At 44.5% G+C, this 26,015-nt stretch overlaps 2 protein-coding genes across 2 annotated transcripts in view; one reads left to right on the top strand and one right to left on the bottom strand.

Moving 5' to 3' along the window:
• Positions 1-4,163: 4,163 nt before the first annotated feature.
• LOC119646461 (WD repeat-containing protein 55 homolog) lies at positions 4,164-11,998 on the bottom strand. The gene is made up of 5 exons (XM_038046909.1): positions 11,817-11,998; positions 11,554-11,755; positions 5,119-5,590; positions 4,890-5,058; positions 4,164-4,739 (listed from the first exon to the last, which is right to left on the bottom strand). Coding segments are annotated over exons 1-5 (1,350 nt in total). The 5' UTR covers positions 11,819-11,998; the 3' UTR covers positions 4,164-4,234.
• Positions 11,999-12,266: 268 nt separating this feature from the next.
• The window catches only part of LOC119646331 (programmed cell death protein 10), a 31,645-nt gene continuing 17,896 nt past the window's right edge, over positions 12,267-26,015 (top strand). Inside the window, exons 1-3 of the mRNA XM_038046755.1 lie at positions 12,267-12,644; positions 19,994-20,171; positions 20,239-20,371. Of these exons, the coding sequence (XP_037902683.1) occupies positions 12,573-12,644; positions 19,994-20,171; positions 20,239-20,371 (383 nt within the window). The 5' untranslated portion in view covers positions 12,267-12,572. The remainder of the gene's footprint in view (positions 12,645-19,993; positions 20,172-20,238; positions 20,372-26,015) is intronic.

Raw genomic sequence — 26,015 nt, 5'->3', positions numbered from 1 at the left:
AGTCATGAATTCATTTCACCTCCAACCGCTGCGTTGTAAGACATACAAAACGAAGCTGACCAACCAAAAGCAGGTAATACTATTAGTAAGTTTATTTGAGCAGATATCGGAATGGGACATATTTTGAGCCCTAGATTTCATCTAAGCGTACCTTCCTGACTTTTTTTCGGATTTTTGCGCTGAATAGTTTCTTGTCTCACTTTAAGTATGTATATTTTGACACCTTACTCGTAGACTTTGCCATTCACGTCAAAATTCATATCAGCTTCGAAAAGTACCTTTTATTTGATACCCCACATGACTATATTCGAAGAAAAAAAATTTTACATCCCCCCTTTACATGTATAGGGAGCCCTCCTTTAAACTGCACGTAAATATATGTCGCTCACTGTATGCGTGGGATTTGATAGTTCCCATATGTCCACCAAATTTCGTTCGGATCAGTTTAGACGTTTTGGAGGAAAGTGCGTGACAGACAAACAGAGAGCGAATCGATTTTACTAAGGTTTTGTTTTACACAAAACCTTTAAAATGAGCCTTCAAATGTAACATACCTCAGTCTAGCTTTCAATCAATAGCGCATCAGAGTTGCTAGTGGCAATCAGACAAGATCAAAAAGTTCTTGCAAAATAGCCGGTGACCATCAATACACTGCATTTGGGGATAGCTAAATATTCCCGGCGCCCCGATATGTACAGTGTACCTGGAGCATTGGAAAAGTCAACGTAGATAGTTTTGCTGAAACTGTTCTTCAAATATGTGCGCAGATACAAGGGCCAGAAAAAGATTTGCAGAATTTCCTGGATGAAAGCTATGGAGCTCCCTATTATTTCTTTATTTCATTCAAATTTCAGGGCCCAAGAGGAATGACCTGTCCTCCTTTTCCCGTCTGGCCTTATGTGGTGATTGTGTGGAAATATCGGCCAGAGGTCTTGCTTCAGGCCACCGCATGAATCTATTAATGATTGTGAGGCAATACTTGAAGCCATGCGAATCTGGCTACTACTGACAAACTGATTCGTTGTCCGAATGCCTGGATGCGCAAGATCGTGTATTGCATGGAATACTTCCTTACGAAAAGCGGCCAGAATATATGGCCTAGGTCGCTTTCCAGAGGTTTTGCAGTCTATTTCGGATGTTGAGCCGAAAAAAGGACACTCTCGAAATTTATATTTCGAGTTGTTCCTGAGGCTCTGAAGCCCTGGGTCATCCTTTTGTACCTCGGTGATTGCCGAAAAATTGACCGTGGCAGGGATTTTAACCTCTGAAACGTGTGACAAAGCATGTATAACTAGACTATCCTTGCCGGGCACATGTTGGATGTCCGAAGTAAACTGGATTATAAAACTCAGATGCCGGAGTTGGCGAAGAGACACTTTGCCGGGCTTCTGCTTAAACGCGAAGGTAAAAGGCTTGTGCTCCGTGAACACTGTGAACGGCCTACCTAGGGAATATCGGAAGTACTTTATTGCCATGCCGGCGGCTAATAGCTCACGTTCAGTTCTGTTGAGCTGTATTCAAATTCACCTTTTGGTGAAGGGCAGAACCTACCGACAGGAGTGTAGCGTCAGCCAACTATCGTTTGGTTAGCTTAAAAGCCTGGACGGTCGCATGATTCTTTAGTCGTGGGTCCAGACAAGTAGACATTGAGGATCGCTTGGTGTTGTGTTCTCAAAAACCTTCGCAGATCCTTAACCGTCTTGGGTTGTGAGAAGTCTATAGTGGTCTGAACCTTGTCTGGATCCGGTTGGATTCCATCAAGGAAAATCAGGTGGCCTAAAACTTTACCTGCTATTGAAGGAATTTGCACTTTTCAATGTTAAGTATAAGACCGGCCTCTAGGAGACGTTGGAAAATGCATTCGAGATGTTCCAAATGCTTAGTCTCAGAAGAAGAGGCGACTAAAACATCATCCAAGGACACGGAACAAAAGTTGAGGTTTCTCTGGATAGAGTGGATGAACCTCTGAAAAGTTTGCACCGCATTGCACAAACCAAAAGGTATCCGTGTGAATTCGAAAAGTCCGAAGGGTGTGCATATTGCCGTTTTCGGAATATTTTCTGGAGCTACAGTGATTTGATGGTACGCCTTGGCTAAGTTCAAGGTCGTGAAAACACGACAATTAGCGAGGTTATGCGCAAAGTCGTGGATGAGAAGTATAGGATAGCGGTCTGGAATGGTCTGAGCACTCATACGTCTGTAATTGCCACACGGTCTCCAATCGCCGTTGGACGTTGGAATCATGTATAGTGGAGAAGACCAGCTGCTATTTCATGGTTTGCAAATACCCTGCTTTAAAACTGTCACATTTTTTTAGCAACAGCGAGTTTCTGGGATGGCAATGGACGCCCCTTCGAGAAAATATGAGAGCCAGTAGTGCAGATGTGATGCTGTACATTATGCTTAACTGGTTGCAAGAGACTACTTTCGGTAGTTATGTTCCTGTTTTTTTAAAGAAACGCACGAATGCGAGGGTCGAGTACCTCTTCTTCTTTCTGATCGAAAGACTGACAGTAGAGCAGGTGGCAAGTTTTCCTGAAAACCTGAGCGAAGTTACGGGATCTATAAGAGACCTATTCTGCAGATCCACTAGCAACCCATAGTGGCCTAGAAAATCTGCGCCTAATATGAGACTACTGATATCCACTACTACGAAACGCCATGAGAACGTTCGTCGAAGTCCCAGACTTGTTAGCAAATACACGAGGTGCACGCGCACGCCGTGGCCAATGAAGTGTTGCGGGAAGCCTCAGGCCAAATTGTTGAGCTGCAGCTGACGGTGGCAACCCTCGCGGCTACCGTCTTTAAACTAGCGGCAACAGTTGGAGCTTTGCGTTCGGGTGGTAGGTCCCGAACTCGCTCGCGGTCCGCCAACCAAAATGGGCTATTGGCTAGTCGGGTGTCGGGGGCCATCCAGTAAACTATGTGATCGCACTAAATTTCTTAGTTAGCCAAAAAGTGAAACCTGATGCTATCAGTTTGGAAAACAGGCAAAATGCTATGCATTCTACGCTTGCGAGGCAAATTTCGAAATATAAGCCTCACTAACTTTCACGCTCCTGCAGAGTCGGAGGATACCTTCTACGAGGCAGTGGAACGAACTATCGAAGCTTGTTCTAAGTATGATGTCATAATCATACTTGTAGAGTTTAAAATCCAAGTAGGGACGGAGCCAGTATTCAGGCGATACGTTGGCTCCCATAGCTTACATAAGCATACCAATGATAACAGACTGCGGATTATTCAATTAGCAGTGCCGCACGTTGATTGAACGTCGCCACCTCCCGCCTTGATGAATGTCAGAACATATAGGGGGGCAAACCTAGACTTGGCAGAGGCAGACTCCACCCTAGATGGGGTGATGGCGTACGCCAGCACGCTAGACAGCTTTCAGGGATGTCGAATTGGTGAACCTCGGCCCAAAACCGGGATGTCTGGAATTCCTCATTAAGGCAGGCCTAGACCGGATATCGGTTGTTGTGCCATTGATGATGATAATGCCACTAGTCGTCCACAGTACTGTCAACAAAAGTTCCTTTGGTGACCTAAGAATATATAACAGAGCTGCAGATGTCAGTTCTTCCCTATCCGCCGTTCAGTTCTAATGAAGCTCATTCCGACTAGATCCTGTTTTGCTCAATGAAACAATTATTGGGCGCACATTCTTTAAGAATGGTGATGACTCGCATACGGTAGTGAAAGAGTTTATTAGAAATTGGAAATTCAAAGAAAGATTTGCTAAAGTTTAATGAGTAGCAATGAATTATAGATTGGTGGCGTAAGCTGGTCAGAAGTTTCTCCAAATTTGAGTTGAATGAACCAGTGCATACCTTTTCTTCCATAGAAGTGATTTGTGACATGTTAGCCAGATCGAAAAATGAGCGGAGACAACTTTTTGTTACGTCACAATCGCATCGGGATATACCGTAAAACCGTAGAATTCTCATCAGCTCAAAGGGTCGTCAAGAAGATTGTACAACGTTCAAGCATCAATCTACGTTTACCTATTTAAAGACGTCGCATAAAAAGTTGATATCTTTATTTTGGTCCTATCTTATTAACAACACTTAAGTCTTTCAAATTAACAACAGTCAATGAGCGGTTAAAATTTCGATAGAAAACCAAAGGAGGCTAAGCTTTAGGTTCCCGCAATAAAACACGCTTCCGATTTAGCATGTGTATAACTTACAACTATTTATTCAAATCCACTAAATTCTACAACTTCAATACAGATCTAATCGTCGCCCGCTAGATCAGCGAAAAAATCAGATGCATTTGAAACCTTCGACGATGGCAAATTGTGCCTTCTTTCTCTATATGTATTGTGTTTGTCGTTGTACTTAATGTCGCCGAAATCCTCAAAGTATTTAACATTCCAAAATCTCACATCATTATTGTGTGAACTGGATGCAATATATTCTCCTGAGTGGTTGATGTCCAGTGACTCAACGGAAAGTGAATGCTGCCCGACAATACCCAAATTTCGAAAAGGTGCGATGTGAGCGGCACGAAGGACTCCATCTTCACCCGAAACACAACCGATCCTGTCGGTGAGTGGGACCATTACGCCAATAGGTGCTTTCATCCCCGGGAACATATCACTGTGGTAGCCGAATTCACCCCAATTGAACGAGTAGAAACGACCTTTCGATGTGCCAATGATGACTTTTGAATCGTTGCGGAACAGATTCATGCAGGTCAGCTCCTCTTCGTAGGGTTCAGATTGAACGTAAAGTTTTCTGGAAATGATAGAGAAAAGAATGAAGAGGTTCACGATGCAAATTAGATATTCTAAGAAAAACAATGTCATCTGTAACTACGGAATTTTAGTTTGAGGAAAACTTCATGGTTTTAGTCAATGCAAGGCCTTAATGTTAACGAATACCCACCTCGATCCCATATTTATTGTTGTCAAATAACCATCGCCACTTGTGAAAAGGAGCAATTTTTTGGCATCATTCGTTAGTATGGCCGAAATATAATCTTCTACTTCTTTGAGAGCGAATACAGGAGTTTCAGTTCTTGAATCCCAGAGTTTGACTGTCCCAGAATCGTCGCCTGAGAATTAAGACTTCAAATAGTACAGCCAAGAAATTTTTTAGTAGCTTAAAACGTTACCTGTTGCAAACAAATTTTCATCTACAACATACAATGTGTATATCGCTGAATTATGAGCGTTGTCGTAAAATTTCTTCAATTTTCCAGTTTCCACGTCGGTGAGCATGACCGACTTATCCTTTGAACACGACAGCAGAATTTTTCCGTCCTCGCTGAACTCAATGTCCCGGCAGGCCTTGGTATGAACTTCAAATGACTTCAATAATGTGTTTTCTTCGTTGGAGTATTTATACAGAAGAACGTCGCCAGTTATAGTTGCTATTGCAAGAATATCCTCGTCCGTGTGAAAGCTTATGTCAGTTACGAAATCGTCGAGTTTGATTTCAGGGGGCTGAAATCGTGGTTTCTTGATGGCAGCTATTATAGCTTTAACTGTGTCATCATCCTCTTCTTCTTCGTTAAGGTTTGCAGAACTCGGTCCTGCTTCACTCGAACCTGCTTCAGCATCATCTCCGTTGGCTTTTTGTTGTTCCTGGAGAAAGGTTAACATTCATTTTGAAGACCAATGAGGAAAGGCAATAATTGCAGCATGTCTACTTTGTTTTGGAACTTAATTATTAAAATTGGAAGATCTTCAAACAATTAAGCCTGTCCGCTTGGTTAATTGCTGGACACGAGGTCTGCTAATTGGGTTTCGATTGATCGACTAAAAACATCCAATCAGATAAACCATATCACGACTAGCAGTAAATAGAAGTTGCTTTCGAAGGTTCGTAATAAAAGAGATCGGCCTCAAAATAACCATCATCTAATGGCCACTTACCACCCCTTGCGTGTTTATAAGGAATCAGAACGTCGATCTCTATACAAAAATCGGCTTATCTCGTGGAAGCGATACGGTGAACGTTAGAAGCTAAGGACTTTGTTGATGGCTATGAGCACGCTGACGTGCTAGAGTTCCGTTACCGTGGAAAAGTCCGAGGAATGCAGCGTAGTGTGCGCTGTGACAAAAGGAATTTCAGAATTGCATTGGTGAAGAAAGCAGACGCTGCCGTATTCCATTCGTCGTATTCGCATTTCTCCTACATCTCATACGTGGGGGACGTTGACGGTAGGCTTCTCATCCACGACGATGAACAGCAATTAACTAGGATTTTGAAGAGTATAACAAGAGAGCTTCTGCGTTATCTTGGCCTGCGCGAGCTCGGGATCGCTGGAGGTGTTGTTCGCCACGATCGATAAAATACACACCGATAAAATACATGAGGTTACGCGCGCCCCATGGTCGCGGAAGTTTCCTGAGACGGGAAATGGAGGACCTGGTGACAGAGTCAATGGTGACGACATTGGCTAAGGCGGTCACTAAGGTCGCTGCGACTAAAGAAACTAGGTTCGCTGGGTGCCTCGGCGACGGCTACCCGAAGCGCTGTATCACGTCGCCTTACAATCTTCGACCGTCTAAGCAGAAGTTGCTTCCTCGCCGACTCGGGCGCTGAGTTGTCGGTTTTCCTTGTACCCCGTCCGAACACCCTATTACCGCAAAATTTACGTCTGGTGGCCGCGATTTCATCTCCCAATACGAGGCGAGCACTCGTTTCAGGTCTACGCTCGTCAAACCGGCGACCGCTCTAAAAAGACGAACACGAAGCGTTATTTTCGCCCGGTGACTCCCATTTGTAGGATCGCGCGGACGGGTTGTTTCGCTGGAACCGCGTGATTTCAGCTGGGGCGATGCATCGGAGGCGTGAACCTGGGTGCCATTATGGATTCGCCTCCATCGCTGCATCCAATGGCCGCAGAAAACAGCGACGGCCTGGCAGAGGACAAAAGTCAGGACTGATCTCTCTCGATTTGAGCCCCAAATGGGAAATAATTTTCGTTCAATATATTTTCCTAAACCCTCATCACCGCGACATATCTTTCGGGTACACTGGCCTCATACAATTTTAAACGACGAGCTTCGACGGCTCATCTTGATCAAGTAAAAGTCTGGAGCGGACCCACCTACCGATCAAATCTCCAATTGGTCCGTCAAGCCATTATAATCCCCCGGACATTTGATCCTTCGAGCCTTTACTGGCGAACAATCCTTCGAACATTTCGTCCATCAAGCCTTCACTGGCGGATAATCCCGGGCATTAGGTCCGTAGAACCCTCAAAATCAGCTCTACTTTTCCACTTCCTCATCTACCCAAGTCCCCAACGTCGCGTAAGACACCCGAATATTTCGGAAGGAAGATCGGAAGATTGGAGGAACTGACGAATGAACACTACATCATCCATCAGAAGCTGACACGATTGCTGGAAGCAAAGGACCCCTATTTTACTATCCAACTAGAATCGGAGGCAAAATTAGCAGCGGTAAAAGCTTTGTTCCAGAAGGATCAGCAAAATATCACTGGTCGCGCCACCGTGAAAGCAGCGGGGCCAACAGGCATTGAAACAAGTGGCTATGATAACTGGCGAACACATTGACAATGCACAGGAGCTACCAAGGTTGGCACCCATACAGATTCCGGTATTCACAGGCCTCAGCAAGGAATGGAGCCAGTTCAGCAGCTCTTCTGCCAAATGAAGATTCTATCGTCGACAAGTCTCAATGGACGAATAAACTGTGGTTCGCTGATCCCGCATTTAACACAAAAGCAGGCATTGATTTGGTACTAGGCGCCGAACCGAACCTGGGAGAATATCAGATTAAAGGAGAACCCCGCAGACTGTGCTTCGCGAGGCATCAGCCCGAGCGAATCACGCAAACATCCTTTATGTTGGAATGGGCCGCAATGACTTTTGGATATAGGAGAGTGTTTTGACGTACTGCGAATTGCTGTGTTGTTGCCGTGCGTGAAATGTATCAAGTCCATTTCGTCTCCCTGCGAATTGCTGTGTTGTTACCGTGCGTGAAATGTATCAAGTCAACCCCGTATTTCCTCGAATTCACTGATCGCGACTGAGTTCCTTTTTCGTAATCATAAATAACAATTTGGTTATCTTCATTGCATGAAATCAAATGTTCACCATTTAATGAAAAGTCGATTTAATTCACAAATCAATTGTCACGCCATTCATTTTTCAAATTCTCTGCTCCGCCACGGAGAACCGGTGGCCACTGTCAATCGAATTAACAATACAATCGAAATAAATTTCCGAGTGTTGTTAACCCCGCTGCGTCACATCACTCCACCCCTAGATGAAACCTAGAGGTTTCAGCCACTGAAATCAGAACTGCGTTCCCCATCATACGGCGAAGCGAACGCAACGTTGATTTTGGGCGCAAACGAGCTTCAGAGGTATTGCCTCAGGCTACTGAGTAAACCTGTTGATGATTGTAAGGCAATACCTGTAACCGTGCGAGTCTCTCAAAGGGCCTACGATGTCGAGGTGTATAGTGTGGAACCACTTGGTGATGCGGGGAAATGAGCCCACTTCTTTTCTTACATGCCTGGTGACCTGGTGGTGTGACTTTTGGCATGCGATGCCCTCTTTGGCCCAGGAGTTGATGTCCTTATTCATGGAGGTCCAAAAGTATTTCTCGGTGACTAATCTATTGGTTGTTCTGATGCCTGGATGCGCTACGTCGTGAACCGCGTGGAACACTTCCTTGCGAAAGGTGGCCGGGGTCCCTTTTCCGAATATTCGCAGTAAAGAGAGAGGTTCGAGCCGAAGATGGGCAACACCCGAAATTTATATTTGGGATTGGATTTGAGGCTCTGAAGTACTACGTCATCCTCCTGCGCCTTGGCAATAGCCGAGAAGTCGAGTGAGGCAGGGATGACACATCACAAAGCGTCAGCAACTGTGTTGTCCTTGCCGGACACGTGCTGTATGCCGGACATATGTGAGAGGCTTATGGTCCGTGAACACTGTGAACGGCCTTCCTTCTAGGGAGAAGCGGAAGTACTTAATGCTCAAGTATGCAGCGAGCAGTTTTCGATCGTAGGTGCTGTAGTTCCGTTGAGTGGGGTTTAACTGTCTGGAGAAGAAGCTTAACGGCTACTAGACTTGGTTCACCTTTTGGTGAAGAGCAGCACCTAGTGCGATGTCAGAGCCATCAACAAAAACGGAGGACGAGGAGTGCATTTTGTCGAGGAAATGCCAAGAGTGTAGCATCAGCCGACGGTAGGAGTTTAGCATGCCCAAGAACCTCCGCAAATCCTTCACGGTCTTCGGACGCGGAAAGCTTGCACCTTGTCTTGATCGGACTGTATTCCGTCAGGGGAAATGAAGTGGCCGAGGAATCTCACCTGTGTTTGGAGAAACTTGCATTTATCAACGTTTAGTACTAAACCGGCCTCAAGGAGACGTTGAAAAATGCACTCGAGATGGACTAAGTGCTCAGACTCTGAGGAAGAAGCGACCAAAACATCATCCAAATATAAGAAACAGAAGTCGAGGTTTCGCAGGACTGAGTGAATGAACCTTTGAAAGGCTTGCGCCGCATTGCACAACTCAAAAGTCATCCGTGTGAACTCGAAGAGTCCAAACGGAGCTGCAGGGATTTGGTGATAGGCCTTGGTTAAATCCAAGGTCGAAAAGATGCGGCAGTTTGCGAGATGATGCGCAAAGTCGTGGATGATTGGAATGGGATATCGGTCTGGAACAGTCTGCGCGTCTAGCCTTCTGTAATCCCTACAGGAGCGCCATTCGCCATTTGGCTTAGGGATCATATAGAGTCGGAAAGACCAACAGCTGTCCGAAGGTCTGCAGATACCCTGTTGTATAAGTTGTTCAAACTCTTTCCATGCAATAACCAGCTTCTGGGCTTTTAATGTGGTGCTGCACATTTTGCTTCACTGGTTTAAAGAGACTACACTCGGTAGTAATCTAGCTGAACTTTTGGAGGAGCGCCCGAACACGAGAGTCGGTAATGTCCTCTAAAAGTATGGAAAGATTATTACTTGGGTGAGATGATATTTGGCCCGACGAATTAAGGTTGGTCGTGGGATCTATAAGAGACTTGTTTTGCAAGTCCACCAGCAACCCATAGTGACACAAGAAGTCTGCGCCTAGTATGGGGAAGCTGACATTTGCCAGGATGAATCGCCACGAAAACGTCCTACGCAAGCCAAGACTCACGTCAACTTGCCTATACCCGTATGTGTTAATTCGGAAGGAATTTGCTGCCGCCAGTTTTAACGATTGAGGAAATAGTCGATGGTGCCGGGTGCCGGGGTACAGGAAGAACCGAAACCTCCACACCAGTACCTACAAGATAACTGCGCCTGCTGAAAGGATCATAAATTGTTAGGCGACTTGGCGTTGCGTTCTGGGTGGCCGTCGCCAGGACCCCCCGCGGACCTAGTTTTCTGAGGTAGGCGCGAATTTACACGGGATCGTACATTTGGTGGCTTTCTCGTCGAATCTGCGATGGTACCAACAAATACTTCGATCCGTAAGTTGTCCTGACGACCTGCTACCCGATCGCCCCTTTTCGAGCAAAAGGTCGCGAGCTCGCTCGCCCGAACGCTGAGCGTTCAACGTCGCCCTCATCTCAGCCATACTGACCACAAGCGCGGCCATCTCGCGCTTCAGCTCGCCAACTTCGTCCAAAGGCTGCTGAACGGCCGCTATAGTTGGACGCGCGTGCACCTCATGCACCTTATCAGCCGCAGGTGCCAGCGCCTCCAAAGAACCGGAAACGCACGCGAGGACCGCCTGGGTGCTCTCCGGAAGTCGTCGCAGCCAGAGGGACTTCAACAGATCGTCGACGATCTTGCTCCCATCTAATTGCCTCATTTCACGAAGCATTTGGCTGGGAGTTCGATCGCCCAACGTCAAACCTGTTAGCAAGTGATCCAGCTTAGCTGATTCACTTACCGACAGGCGCTTGATCAACTCTGGTTTCAATACCGTGTAGGAGGCCGATTTTACTATGTCGGCCACCAAGAGGATGGATTCCTCATCCAGGTTCACAATCGCGCACAGCGAGGGCGATCAGGTGAGGGTCCGTTGAGCCTGTCGCGTCTTTGTCGCTCATCCACAAGCTTAGTTTACGACGCGAGCTTTGTCGAAGACCGAATTCTAAAAGGCCTTCTCCACCACGGAGAACCGGCGGTGGCGATTGTCAATCGAATTAACAACATTCGAAATAAATTTCAAATGCTGTTAATCCTGCTGTGCCAAAGGATGACGAACGGGTGAGTCATTCTAGAAACCCGTGGCGCAGAGTAATTGAAGGGTGCAGGTTTTTAAATAAATTCTGGAGGAAGCTGAAGACTATGGGCATAAACCGGCAATGATGGCGCAGGTTAGGACGCCAGACAGCTTTTAGGGATATCGAATTGGTGGACCTCGGCGCAAAACCGGGGTGTCTGGAGTTCCCTTATTAAGGCAGGCCTAGACCGTATACCGGTTGTCGCGCCGTTGATGATGATTTGCGTGTCGACGAATTATACCTCGCGTAAACGCCACCGGCAACCACATGCATATAAACATATTCTTTAGGAATAAAATACCAATTTTCCAGATACTTTTTTTACACCCCCCGAAACTAACCTGCACATCTGAGTCATCGGAGTCCGGGTCCGAAGGGTTAAAGTCATCATCGCTGCTATCATCCTTCTCTGGGTCATCTGAAATATCATCATCGTCCACATCCTCCTCGCCGACTACCTCGAACATCATTTCAGCCTCGTCAGCAATATCAATGGAACTGTCCGAGTCGACATCGTCCACCCCGGGTTTGTAGAAATTGCGCCTAAAAATGAAATCCGGCAATGAATCGTAAAATTCGTGTCTGGGTACAACTTAGCACTTACATTGTTCCGGATTTCAGTTTGTAGCCTTTAAATGAGTTGTTAACTCGACAGTTTAAAGTAAAATACCGAATTTATATCAAATTCCACCGTGCACACGCAGGTAAACAAAAACATAGGAAAAATGACGTTTTTTCCGCTCCTCATCGGCCATGTGCAGCCACCAAGGGGGATTCTAGTATTGAAGTGGTACACGGACGGAGGGACCAGTTGAATACGTGTAAACCAAATGTGAGAGAACGCAAAAAAGTAGGTTTTGGATGGGAATAGAAGCAACAAAAGTTTCGTATACTTGACGATATAATAAGAGTAGTAGCCTTTCCAAGGTGCCCAATAATATTTTTTGAATATTGCATACAAACTTCAAAACATTTGCCTAGATTCCGTTGCGGCATCCCTAATCCGTAGATAATCTTCAACACCAACCAACTTCACCCTCTAGAATGCAACGATTGACATTTTCCCCACGTCTGTCGTTTACCTGTCTAAATTTTGATGACATTTCGGTTGTGTGACGATTTTTATTTATCGGGGCGGATTCGAGTACGTAGTGACTTCAAATCGATGTAATCGCGTAATCCAGTGCGAAATATCGGACTTAGTGCTACCATTTACGACCAGCCATAAATGCGAAAGTAGTGCACCGGGCCAGTGGCTAAAGTGTTCCGTGCAAGCTCCGTGAAAATCGACCCTGGACCGTGATTGAAGTTGTTGTGACAGTGCCCGGGAGAAACTAAAGAAAAAATCGTCACGTACGAAATGACAATGGGAGACGAAACCCCAATTGCTTCGCTGGTTCTGCCAGTCCTCTTGCGCCCGATTTTATCCCAGGTGAGAATTGTTCTGTTTTCTAGGTGGAATGTCGAAAACTCGCTGATTCCAATTGTATTTCGAAAACATTGCAAAGTGTGCATTTTTGTGAGTGCACAATCTCAAAGAGTTCGCAATTCGCAACGTAAACTGGCTGCGGAATAGTAACCTTGGAATTTCATTACGACTTCGCAATTCTGCTTGTTCGTATTCACAGTTAAAGCTCATGCATATCTGCTTCTGGTGAATGTCTTGCTTTCCAAAAACGGCGAAAAAAACATCTCCCAAGAGTGCCAGTGACTGTCCTCGTTATCAGCGATTTTATTGTATTTCGGTGATAACGAGGCTTAGCGGGGATTTGTGCAAAACACCTGTGGGCGCCGAACATCTTGTGAATCGCTCAAGTGTAAAGTAAGCAGAAGCGCGCAATTCTGTAATTGCTTTTGATAGTTTTTGTGATATGTTTGCAAAAAATGGTTGCCAAGCCCCTTTCCTGATTGAGATATGCTTGACAACATTTGCGCCTCGATTTGCAATATTATGTGCACTATTTTCCGCATGAGAGGTAATTTTTGAGCGCTACGCAATCTATATTGTCTAATGCTCCTCGTAAAGACTATGCCGCTTCACTTAAGCCATCCTTGGCCTGTATTTGTTCATTGAGTGGCGGTGAAAGGGGTGTATTCTTATAATATTCGCTCCGATTCTTGTAATGCATTCATTTCTATTTTTCAAATATTTACCTCAACGTAAGCTCCATCCTCTTTTTGCTTCCGATATGGATTGTGCTCGAACTTGCATTGAATGGGCTTTTTTTTTGCTTGCACTTGCAGGTCTTCAAGAACACTTGAATAATTTCATTGAACGATTCATTGCCTTTTGCTCGTTGGCAGCTATTTTTTGGAAACGATTTCCTATTAGTGTGGCCAAGTGTTTTGTGCCTTTTTTGCCTATCGTGGCTAAGCAACTCTAAACAAGTTGGGGAATCGGAAGCTGAGCGCTTCAGGTACGAAAGGTTTTCTGTATTTCTTATAGAAAAAAATTTGAGTGTGCAACTGTCCCATTAGTAGGTAGCACGTAATATTGCGTTGGGGAAAAAGTAATGTCGTATTTGTGATCGAATTTTAACGCTTTCTATAACATACTTAGAATTATCCGACTTAAGTCATTTGACTTGCGCCGTTTTGTTCGCAAACTTGTTGCCATTTAGAAGGCAACTTCATTCATCGATTGCTCACATGCCGGTCTACTTGGATGACTTCGACAATTTTATCGGTTTCTACGACGATTGGCCTACCTACGGGGTGTATCTTCGACATCCACTACACCAGAACGAAATCGATCGAACCAACGCTGTGCTGTGCGAATCATTACAGTATCGGACCCATAAACTTCACAAATTTTTTTAGCCGCCTTCATTGCATTTTTACCGCTCAGGTAGTAAAAATGTAAAATATGACGAATTTCTTCCTTGGTGGACTCCATCTTTGACGCGCTATAACTTGAGACTGAAACGTATGATCATAAAACTGTCAAAGAGACACCTGTATCCCAGATTGTTGGCCGTATAGTATGACCCGATGCGATAAGTACAACACAAGATATGTTTAAGTGTCGCCATCTATTGACAAAATACGACATTACTTTTTCCCCAACCTAATATATGCATATATTATGTGAGAGTACCCATTGGTGACATTTTACCACTGTCATTGATTGCAAAGCCTTTCCCTATGATACCATCGCCCCTCAACATCGACCATTGATTGCCATCCTGTGAATTAAGCCGCCGATAAAACAACGTGAGGAACGCACTGGCCCGCCGTGCATTAAATGGTGGCGATTTCGTGAGAAGAAAGAAGAAACGATCTCACTTACGAATGTGGAAGAACCAAATGAAAGACACGATCCACAAAGTGGCCTCTGCAACCCCCGGGGTTACCAAGCGGTAAGCGGTAGATTAACCGAGAGATTTGGCTTTGGAATGATGTCGTTGAAATGAAGGTCCGTGAAAGAAACCTACCCTACCTCTACCACAAATTTCTCGACGATAAAACGCTGGTCAATTGGTAAATTTATAAGAATGCCAACCGGGAAGCAAAAATAGCAGTCCCTTTCACCCGAGCGGACCATTACAAAAATCTATACAATAAACTGAATAATCGGGATGACGAGAGAGATCTGTATCGACTTGCTAAAAGCCGTAACGAACGCACACAGGATATCGAACACGTCTGTTGCGATAATGACAAGAACGGTACTTTGCTTACCAACCGTCGAGCAGCAACGGATAGATGGCGAGAATACCTCGAGCAGCTTTCAAGTGAAGAAATTGCCCATCCTCCACTTCCACAATAATTGTCGGCATTTGGACCAGTTCCATATGTTAGCGCAACTTGGTGCACAGAGGTGGCGGTGAGGAAGACGGGGCGGCAACCCTGTCGACCGAACCAAAAACAAATGGCCGAGGAGAACCTCCATAGTAGTGGCACCGGGAGACGCTTTATCACATTGGCTTGCCGACCGTGATGCAGTAGGCGAATGCTCCAAAGGCCTAATCAGGGCGATCAGACCCGAGTCTGCACGGGGACTCATCTGAAGTGCCAATTGGTCAAGAAACCTTACCAGGGGTATACTGGTACCATGGGAACCGGGATAGCTCCTGGACTCTCATACTTCGGGTGAACTCCCGTTGTATGTGAGTACAGCTCGGTTGTTTGCGGTTGGCCCCCCTAGTGTGAGCTTCATGGGGGTTGTGGTTAGGTTCAAGCGAACAGGGACCTTCGGGCCTCGGCGTGGTGTTGCGTTTCAACACGGGTGTCGTAATCCTTAGTTCGGTAGAGATTTTGGTAGGTCTTGCATCCACCAGTATGAATGCTGAGCCATACACTCGGTATAGACTGGTACCGTCGTAGCTTGCTGCGGTGGGGCTCTGATTATGGTCTTAAGAATCCGTGTCTTAAGAAGACCGTGGGATTAAGTCTACGAGGCAGGTACTCACGTAAAACTCCTAAGACTCTTGTGCCAGCGCAACTAAAGTCGAGGAGGCAATAAAACGAATGAAGTCGAGGAAAGCCACAGGACCTGACGACATTGCATCTGAGCTCTGGAAAGCGAAGAAATAGGACCCAACACTGTGGCTCAGTGAATTCTTTAACCGGGTTATGCAGGAAGGAAGAACACCATCTGGCTGGCAAGAAAGTATCACTGTTCCAATATGGAAAAAGAAAGGTAGTCCAACAGACTGTTCAAATTACATGAAGATTTTTAAAGGCATTATTAACAACCGTATTCGCGAAATCGTTGAAATAACCGTGAATCAAGCCAGATTTGTCAAAAACTGCTTGGCAGCTCCATCTCTGTACAGGGAGCGCACGTTCCATAAGAAAATGCGAAATCGTTATTCCGCTGTCGTTGTCGGGTTCGTCATTGTATTATCAGTCCAGACCGAGGCTCCTGTTAAGGCTTCCTAACATGTTGTTTTCCGTGTAGGGTTGTCAGCCCTACCCAACCCCTAATTTGGAGGACCAGTTGGTACAATTTGTCCCGTTTTTAGGCGCGCGAGTTATAATTCCGTTCTCCGGGATTATTAAAAAATATATATTAATTGGGCAACCGGCCCAATGGAAAGAAAACACTTCAATCAATTTAAAATAATACTTTATTTAATTCGATCACTCAAAGATTTGCACTGACTGCGACTTAACTACTTGAGGAAGAGCACAACAAGAACCATCTTCTATCTGTGGTTCCTCTTTATATACTCTGCATTTGGTTCTTTAAGTAATTTCTTATCGGTTTATTCCCATAATGAAAAGAATGATTTGTTATTTAGCGGATGCAATTGGGATAAACAAATGTGGATATTAATATGCTGAATGCGCTTGGTTTGCAATATTTGGATAGGCCGGATGTTTATAAAGACATTATTTTGGGTTGTGAGACTTACTTAAATGCAAAATGTCAACTAATCCAAAATGATACATTGTTGCAGTTTTTGAAAATAATTCATTCTTGGAATAATTTAGTTATGTGGGTGTTTTTATCGGGGTGAGGAGTGGGTAGGTTATGAGGAATAGGTGAGTCATGTGTAACTCGCGAGGCTTTTCCTGTGCATGGAACGTCGCGAAAGTGAACACCGGGAGGTTTGTCGAAATTCTTGGAACAGGTGGGGCCGCGCTGGATGGTACTCTTGGGGGAGGTGGCGCTGCAGCCGACACTCGTAAATTCAGCTATGAATCTGATAACGGAGGCCTGCGGAGCCTCCATGCCAAGGAGGGCATCGATATGTGGCAAACCTATGTGTTGGTGGAGAGTGGAAATCGCAGAGCTCCGGAAGGAGTGTCGCAGGCTCCGCCGCTTAACACAACGTCTAAGCGACCCGGAGGAGGCATGTACCACAGCGTAATAAACAAGAGCAAAGCTGCTGGCAGGATCTGGTCGACGAGGTGAATGGGGACCCGTGGGGACTCGGTTACAAATTGGTAACCTGAAAAATCGGGGCTCTGCGGAAACCCTGTTCATTTAAGACCCAGCAAATGGACCGCATTGTAAGGGCACTATTCCCTGCGCACCCCGTGTGGGATGATGAAGTCGGCTCGGAGAGCGCAGAGGACTGTCCACTTTTCTCTATAAAAGAGTTGGAACAGGCAGTCCTTTTTATGAAAAGCAAGAAGGCTCCAGGGCCCGATGGTATTCCAGCAGAAGGATGCCACGCTTGCCTGAAAGAGTGCACTTTCCCTGCTGGTTGGAAGGTGGCGACGCTTGCGCTGATCCACAAAGGGAGAGGCGACCTCGAGTTGCCGTCTTCGTACCGCCCACTATGTATGCTTGACACTGCTGGAAAAGTGCTCGAAAAGCTCATCAAAAGTAGACTCGCTGAAGCGATACGCGCTGTCGAATATTTATCTCCCCGCCAGTTTGGTTTTAGAGCAGGGAGATTCACAGTTGATGCTGTCGTGCAAGTCGTGGATGCCGTTCGTCGAGCGGAGGCACATAGCCGCCGACTTCGGCTGGAGGTGCTCTTCATAACGCTTGACATCAGAAACGCCTTCAATTTCGTAAGATGGAAAGACATTCTAGGCACACTAGACAATACTTTCCACGTGCCGAACTATCTCTTACGGATTTTGAGGGATTATCTGAGGAATCGCTCCCTGCTCTATGAAACGCTAGAGGGTCAGAGGACGATGGAGGTCACGTCGGTGGTAGCGCAGGGATCCATCCTAGGGCCGGACTTCTGGAACGCTTCCTATGATAGTCTACTTAAACTTCACATGCTAGAAGAGTTACGCCTGGTGGGCTATGCAGGTAATGTCGCGACGTTTGTTGCTGGACGCACTGCCGAATAGGCGCAAAATAGTCTTGGCATATTGATGCGACGGGTGGTATCAACTTTGCATTGTAAAAAACGAAGTAGTCATGCTGACTAAAAAGAAAATTCCGACCATGCGTGTCATATCGTTGGGCGCGATAATCGAGTCAATACCAACGGTAAAGTACCTTGACTGACTCTTGACTCGAAGATGAGCTTTCTTTGAGCAAATCGAAGCAGCAGCGAACAAGGTTGCAGCTGAAGTTTCGGGCTTAAGTAGTCTAATGGCAAATATTGGAGGACCTACGTCTAGCAGGCAGTCTCCTGATGCTCCTCTATGCGTAAATGCATTCACCTACCCTACCCCAAAAAAATACCTTTCTTACCTGCTCTCCCTGAGGGAGTTGGGTTGGAAAACCAAAATTTATCATAATGACACAAAAATGTTCCACCGTTAAAGCATCATTTTCAATAAGGTTGGAAACACTCGCATCTCTCTCGATCCTTTCATTATTTTCTTTGAGTTTGGGGTTCAAAATTAAACCATATCGTTTTGATATCAAAATACCCCATTTTGAGGGGCTATAACTTTTTAAGAGGAGATCAAGACTCATATAGCGCGTCAGCAAAATTTACGTGCCATCGTTCGCGTTTCGCTGAAATGTGCTTCAGCTCGTCTCCAGGACTTTCTGAGATGCTCGCACTCCTCTACTATTCTGTGCCAAATGCTCTTGGGGCGATTCAGCGGCTATCTTGGGAGAGAAGGTTGCACTGCATGGCGTAGCCAGCAATAGAATTGTCGCCTTTCCATAATGTGTGACAGGCGACAGGTCTGTAACCAACTTTTCCGTTTGAAATATTATCAAGCCAGTGTACTCCGATGATACGATTCAGAAAGCTGTTGATGAACGCTTGGAGCTCTTAAGTGATAGTGGGGTTCACTTTCCATGTGCTACCCCCAAATAACAAAACAAAAAGAATATTAGCAAAGAAATCTGAACTTGATTTTGGTGTTGAGATAACTGTATTTCCAAATTTTAGATAAAGCAGCGAAAGCGGATCAAGCATTAACAGCGCTTGATGCGCGTTGGGCGACATCCAATTCAGTGCCACCGTTGGCAAATCTTGGTTTTGTTAATGTTTCTCTTCAGTCCAACTCTACTTGCCTCTTTTTCCAAATCCAGAGTCATTTGGTTGGACCTTGACCAGTAAGAGAGCAAACAGATGTCATCAGTATAGTCAAGGTGTTTGAGGAAGGATGGAATCATCATCACCAACGCCAGGCCCGCCTTAATAGGGAATTCCAGACATCCCGGTTTTGCGCCGATGTTGCGGCGGGCTGTGTTGTGAATAGCTTCAGTATTCACTTTCATCTGCTTGTCAGAGGGGATTGTAGGCGGTTTTGTAATTCGAATCCGCAGCACTACGCCAACGAGATCATGATCTGAGTCTATATTGGCCCCCCTATATGTTCTGATATTCATCAAGGTCTAGAGGTGGCGCCGTTCGATCAGCATGTGCTGAATTTGGTTGAAAGTGGTTCCGTCTGGAGAGGCCACGTTTTCAACAACACCGAAATGGGTTAAAACAAAATTCATGCATCAAGTACTAATTCATCAGAAGAAAGAAAGAACATTTTTGTATTTTTGCATTAAAAATGAATTCCGGAGGGAGTTGAATTCTAATTTAATCGATAATTTCTAATGTTAAATCCCATCTAGATTGTTGTTTCGCATATATCTTCCCCATTTTGATTTTAGTTTGCGTTGTCTGGTGGCACGCCGGAATGTTTTATTTATTAGTGAACAAGGGTTCTATTTTTGTTTATCTTACTTGCAAAAGGCTGCCAATTTTGGTCATCAGATATTCTCGTCGGTTCACATCATCCAGTCAATTAGTTGCAAGTATGTGATTTTTATCACCGTCTCTGCACGTAAAATCGAATCGTCTTATATAAGAAGTAAACAAAACTAGCATGAATTGACGCATTTACTGATTTTTATTCCTTCTTTATTTTCAATTTAAATTTACCAGTGACATCTCTCTTTTCCTACAGCTTGAAAGACGCGACGTTGCTGCATCACAAACTCTTCGGGCTGCTCTCTCAAAAGCCGAACAAGCACATCCTGGACTTTCTTACGATCTTGTTATGGGCATAATACGTAAAGGCGAATTAAATGTAAATTTGAATGAAGCCATTCTAAGACTGCAAGGATCTGTGACTGAAGTGGACCGTAAGTTTTTAATAACTTTTCATGTTCAGTAATGTTTGACTAACCGAAGTCCTGTTTTTTTTTTCAGTAATCGAATATCGACTGAATCGGACAGAGGATGCATTCCAGGAGCTCAATAAGAAATCAGCAGCTTTGAAGCGGATTTTGAGTAGGATTCCTGATGAAATCACAGATAGAAAGACATTCCTCGAGACTATCAAGTAAGTGACTCACAGACTAGGCACAGGTTAAAACAGACGATCTGAATGCAGGACGGTATAGTTATATAAAGTATAGGCATAAGTTCTGTCAGGCCGCCGAGCACTGGTAACACTGCGCACGGAGAGTACCTATCCATACTCCAGTTCCGAAGGTCAGTAGCACGTGAACGACAACACGTTGATAACTGCGAAAAAAGAATTGCGAATATTACGTTGCACCAATGTGGGAATACACCGAAAAAGATTCATAGTTTGTTAAAAAAGCAGCCGGCAAACGAACGATTTGTTTTTAGGACATAAGCTCGATACTGCGAAACAGCTGATGTGGTTGACAGGCCGCGGGAGGGGGCTCCGCGCTCCGTACGTCGCCCGAATGTCATGCATGCTGTGCGTGAGCGTGTTCGTTGCAATCCCCTCCGCAAGCAGAAACGAATGTCAGCGGAAATGGGCCTTTCAACTCGAACTATGAGTCGTATTTTACGAGCAGATTTCGGTCTCGGTGCATACCGGCGGTACGTTAGCGATATGTTAACGCCAAAACTGAAGGAAATATGGCGAACTCGGTGTGCTGCTCTTCTGCAATGATTTCCTTGTAAAAAATATCGCAAAATTCTATTTTCTAATGAAAAAATTTTTACCATCGAGGAAAAATTCTCGGCCCCCGCTCACAAAATCAAGTTCATTCAGCATTGGTTAGCGGCGCATGTTCCTGACTTCATAACCGCCGATGAATTGGCCTCAGGCAGCCCAGATTTGAATCCTCTGGACTACAGCCTTTGAGCTAGGTTAGAGGCGACCGCTTGCGATCGAACTTACATCGATTTGGAGAGTTTGAAGGCCAGCATCGTGCGTGCAGCTCGAGAAATGCCGCTTCATACCGTGCGTGAAGCGATCGATGCATGGTCTCAGAGACTTCGGGCCTGTATAGCTGCTAGCGGCGGCCGTTTTGAATAATTTCTTTTTCGTCTGAAAGCTCTACGTTTCCCTTTTTTAATGGTGTACTTTTCGATCGATTTGGTTTATTACTTCGTGAGAAGTAAAGATTTGTTTGACTGACAGAACTTATGGCTATACTATGTAGAGATTTTAAAAAAGGTTAAGTTACAACACTCCAAAATATCGTCCTAAGTTAGAAGACTGTCATATCATTGTTGTCGGAAGTCAAAAATTTGTCATATCAAAAATGGTGACTAAAAAGATTTTAATGGTAAATTTATGTGGACGTACATGGTCTCAAAAAGAAAAAATGAGGTAGAAAAATTCATCATGGATCTCATATTCGTCAAAAAATAACTACGAAACTAATGTTAGCAGCGACCTTCGTTATGAAATGTACCTTCTGAACTAGCGAAGTATTAAAAAATAAGAAAAGGCACTGAAGAACTGAGCTCTGAAAAGCATTGACTTCATTACCTCTTGGAACAAGATAACCTTGTTAAGATCACCCACAAGAAACTAATGGCAAAGAAGGCCTTTAAGTAAGTAACATTGCCCATCGAATCTCATGAGTCACACTTATCAGCACAAGGCGTGTGTGACGGCTAGATCATGTTCAAAACAATGCGGAAAAACATCCTTTACGCACCTGACATGGTAGCAGAAAGCTGGATGCTAATGTACGACCATGTGTGTACACATTCAACTAAATTGTTTCAGTTACTGGAATTCCCTACTTCCCCTCAGCGCGTGGGCCCCTTAGATTTTACAGATTAGTCGAATGCTGCACGGATTTTGTCACGTACAATTTGTGGCAATGTAGTGTGATGGCTACTATAAAAGACATCCGTTGACTGAAAGATTTAGAAAGATTGTATATAAAGCCAATAAGTAAATTTTACACAGCATTATTTATCCCATCTGCTAAATATTTATATATTCGCGAGCATAGTTTTGCAAATCATACACTAACGAGCCAGATAAAAAGGAAATATGCGTTGAAAAAATTGCAAAATTGGAATATTCTTTTTATAAATGACCCTGAATAAAGATAGATCCTTTGGAGTGGAGTTTCAATTCAAAGCACATACATTGCTCAAAGTGGCTTTCAAAATCGGGGTTGACTAGGTGAAGTGTTCCGTGCCATCGTTATGAATTTCACAACTTTACTCTTTAATCTGTCAAGTGTGAAACCAAAACGAGACATTAATTTTCATTCGAGACATTCGGCTAACGCTTCCATGGAAAGGAATTACAGGGGTGCCTCAACTTTTTAATTCATGTGTCTGTTAGTGTCTCGTTTTGGTTTTACACTTTACAAGGATTCGATTATCGAGTCTGTATTAAAGCATGGAATTACTAGTACAGACTCAACGATAATTTTTTGGTCTACATTCTTCTTTTTCTTCAGCCTTTGTCCCGTTCACAAGCGGGGTCGGCTCGTCGTGATCGGTTTCGCCATTTGGCTCTATCAAATGCCTGATATGGATGCAATCTCGAGGCTTTTAAATCCCCACCCAACGTATCAAGCCGCCGTTGTTTTGGCCGGCCTTTTGATTGTTTACCATCGACTTCGATTTTCAGACCAATCTTGGCAAGTGCATTCTCGTTAGCACGAATTGTGTGATCATACCATCGAAGACGCCTCTCTTGCAACTTTTGCACGATCGATGCAACTCCATATCGATAGCGGATATCCTCATTTCGGATATGATCAAAACGTGTCACGCAACTAGTCCAACGCAGCATCTTCGTCTCCATTACTGCACGACGCCGTTCTTTGTTTTTTATAGTTGGCCAACACTCAGAACCATAGAGAGCGACAGGACGGACGACATTGCGATACATTTTAGATTTGAGACGTTCATTGATACATCGATCACAAAGAACACCAGTTGTGGAACGCCACTTCATCCAGGTTGCGTTAATGCGTGAAGCAATTTCATAAGGCAGTTCTCCATTAGCTGATAGCATTGACTGGAGGTATTTAAATCGCTCAGTTCTGGGCAGATTACTGCCGCTGACAGTGAATGTGCCTGTTTCATGAGGATCGGTCCTCAAAAATTCAGTTTTGTTTAAATTCTATTTGAGGTCGTGTTGCATGAGGCGATCATTCCATTTTTGGACAAATTGCTCGAGATCATTTTCGCTATTAGATGCTAGGAAAACATCATCTGCATTAAGCAGTGTATAGGGCGCTGGACGTTGGATGTCCCGTATGAAGGTATCCATAACAAGAACAAAGAGGAGTGGTCAGAGGGCGTTTCCTTGATGAACACCAACAGAGACACGAACCGGTTTTGAGACAGCCGCCATACTTCGAATTTTACTTTTCGGATCGTGGTAGAGCAACTGAACCCAGCGCACGAGTTCTTCTGGCACTAAGTGTTGTCGTAAAGCATACCAGATGAGTTCGTGTGGCACACGGTCAAACGAGATCCAGAAATGCAATGTAAAGAGGGCGATGCTACTCACGGTGTTTTTTCATGACTAACCGCGCAGCGTGTATTGCGTCAGTAGTTCTGTAGTTTTTGACAAATCCAGCTTGATTCACTGTTATTTCAACGATTTCGTGAATACGGTTGTTAAGAATGCGTTCAAAAATCTTCATGGTATGGGAAAGTAACCGGATCGGACGGTAATTTGAACATTCTGTTGGACTACCTTTCTTTTTCCATATTAGAACTGTGGTACTTTCTTGTCAGTCAGTGAGCGGTCGTTGACGGACTTCCGAGCTTTCCGAAACCTCTTGTGCCACATGACAGCTTGGTTCTATTTCATAACCCCATTAGCGTCTACTTGCCGAAGCATTTCGAGCGTCTTCGACCCGTTTTTACCAGTTACACAAGATTTGACTGTCCCAACTTGCTTGTTTCCAGTTCACTCCTTGGTGGTATATTCGTTGTTTTTGTAATTTTTTTCCCACATCTTATGTTCAATGAGACTGTGCTTCACTATCATTATCATCACACTTAAGGTTGCGCAAGTGACAGCTTACAGTAGCGGAAACAAACTCAAAGACGAACATAACACATCCATGATGACCAGGATTCGAACCCGAAGCAACGACATATACGGAGCATAATCTTGCCACCACAACTGCTTGCAGGCGACTGACACCGGAAATTTTGAAACAGACTCTGTATGTCACAGTTCTTGCTACCAGAACGGAAATATCAATGCATTTCATTCCAAGTGCTCTTGCAAGCTCCACTGTTCATGTATCAAAAAGCGTTTTTGACATGGTAGAGGTAGTTCTCCAAACTAATAACATAGCTAGGTAATTGTTTAGGATATGCGGGATCCTAAGTCCACATCCACATGATGGTGGACCGGACTAGATGAGGAGGAACTTACTCCCACGTTTTCTAGTACATGGACCCCTAGTTTGGAGCATAGCACCCCAAGCATTAAAAATCAAAAAATCAAAAAATGACTGACGGTTTCGTCCAGGGCAGAGGCAACTCATCAGACGCTGCCTCACCTCTGTCCTGCGCTCCAAACTAGGGATCCATGGACTAGAAAACGTGGGAGTAAGTTGCCCCTCATCTAGTCCGGTCCACCATCATGTGGATGTGGACTTAGGATCCCGCATATCCTAAACAACTACCTAGCTTTAGCCTTAGTCTAGTTTAGACTAAAACAACTGGCGTTTTAGTCCAATATAATTCGCAAATTTGTCGTGTTGTCGTTTGCGATGATAAAAGGCAGCGTTTTTCCACCTGTTGGCACTTTCGGTCACGCTGCTCCCAGGGCAGAGGTGAACGAAACCGTCAGTCATTTTTTGATTTTTTGATTAATAACGTAGGTTGGACCTCGATCGCTATTTATTTCGAAGGTATAAGCAAGTAATATTTATTCTGGAGTTTGTGAGTATCGACAGTTCGCCGAGAACAAAATTGTTCATACAATTAAAAAAAAATGTGAAATTTCTTGCGTTGAAGATCTAATGCTGTACTATCTTATTGAGGCAGGTCAACATCTGTTTTTGTTCTTAATTCCATGTCTGCCTGTCTGTCTGTGGGAACTGTGAACCCCCACACATGCAATAAGTTACATCTTTCTACGTCGCTTAAGGAGGGAGTTCTTATACATGCAAAAGAGGGGTGTAAAATTGTTTCCCACCGAATGTAGTCATGTTGGGTATCAAATGAACGGTCGCGATTATTACTTTTCGGATCCAGTCTTAGTCTTGACCACTGTTGGAAAGGCGGGGAGTGCGGGGGGTCAAAGTGGTGATTTCTGTAAGGGACCCATTCTCAGAAACTAACTTGCCGAAAAATCTGAAATAAATCATGAAGCAGTCTCTATATGGTGCCCAGGCATCAAAATATTCTCCAAATTGATATCTGCTCAAATTAAGTTAATAATAGAATATTACTATATTTTTGGGGGGAATTGACTAGAAAACTCGCTGTCCTGAGAGCAATCCCATACAGGATTGAGAAGGCCCTCAGCCCGCGTCTGCTTGATATCGGACTGAGTCAAATTCGGACTAATGTTCAAAATGAAAGACTTCTGGACTAAAAACAGTGTGAGATAATCGCTTCAATCGTAACACTGCAATGCTTCTTTTGTTTATGTCATTGGGAACCTTAGTAAGGTCGTTTGTTATATTAATATTTCATATTGTGTGAACATATTCTTCTTATTGTTACATAATAATAGTCGCTAAATAATTAATTTACACGCTTACTTCATTGTGACT

This window comes from Hermetia illucens, chromosome 1 (genome assembly GCF_905115235.1).
Source record: "Hermetia illucens chromosome 1, iHerIll2.2.curated.20191125, whole genome shotgun sequence".
Taxonomy (NCBI): Eukaryota; Metazoa; Arthropoda; class Insecta; order Diptera; family Stratiomyidae; genus Hermetia; species Hermetia illucens.
Note: the sequence above shows the minus strand (reverse complement) of the source record. Positions and strands in the feature narration are given on the sequence as shown.

What these genes read in the sequence shown, in the direction of transcription:
- LOC119646461 (XM_038046909.1), bottom strand. An exon ending in TGAAAATTTGTTTGCAACAG is followed by an intron (nt 5,059 to 5,118) that starts GTAACGTTTTAA and finishes CTTAATTCTCAG; the next exon opens with GCGACGATTCTGGGACAGTC. An exon ending in ACAATAAATATGGGATCGAG is followed by an intron (nt 4,740 to 4,889) that starts GTGGGTATTCGT and finishes TATCATTTCCAG; the next exon opens with AAAACTTTACGTTCAATCTG.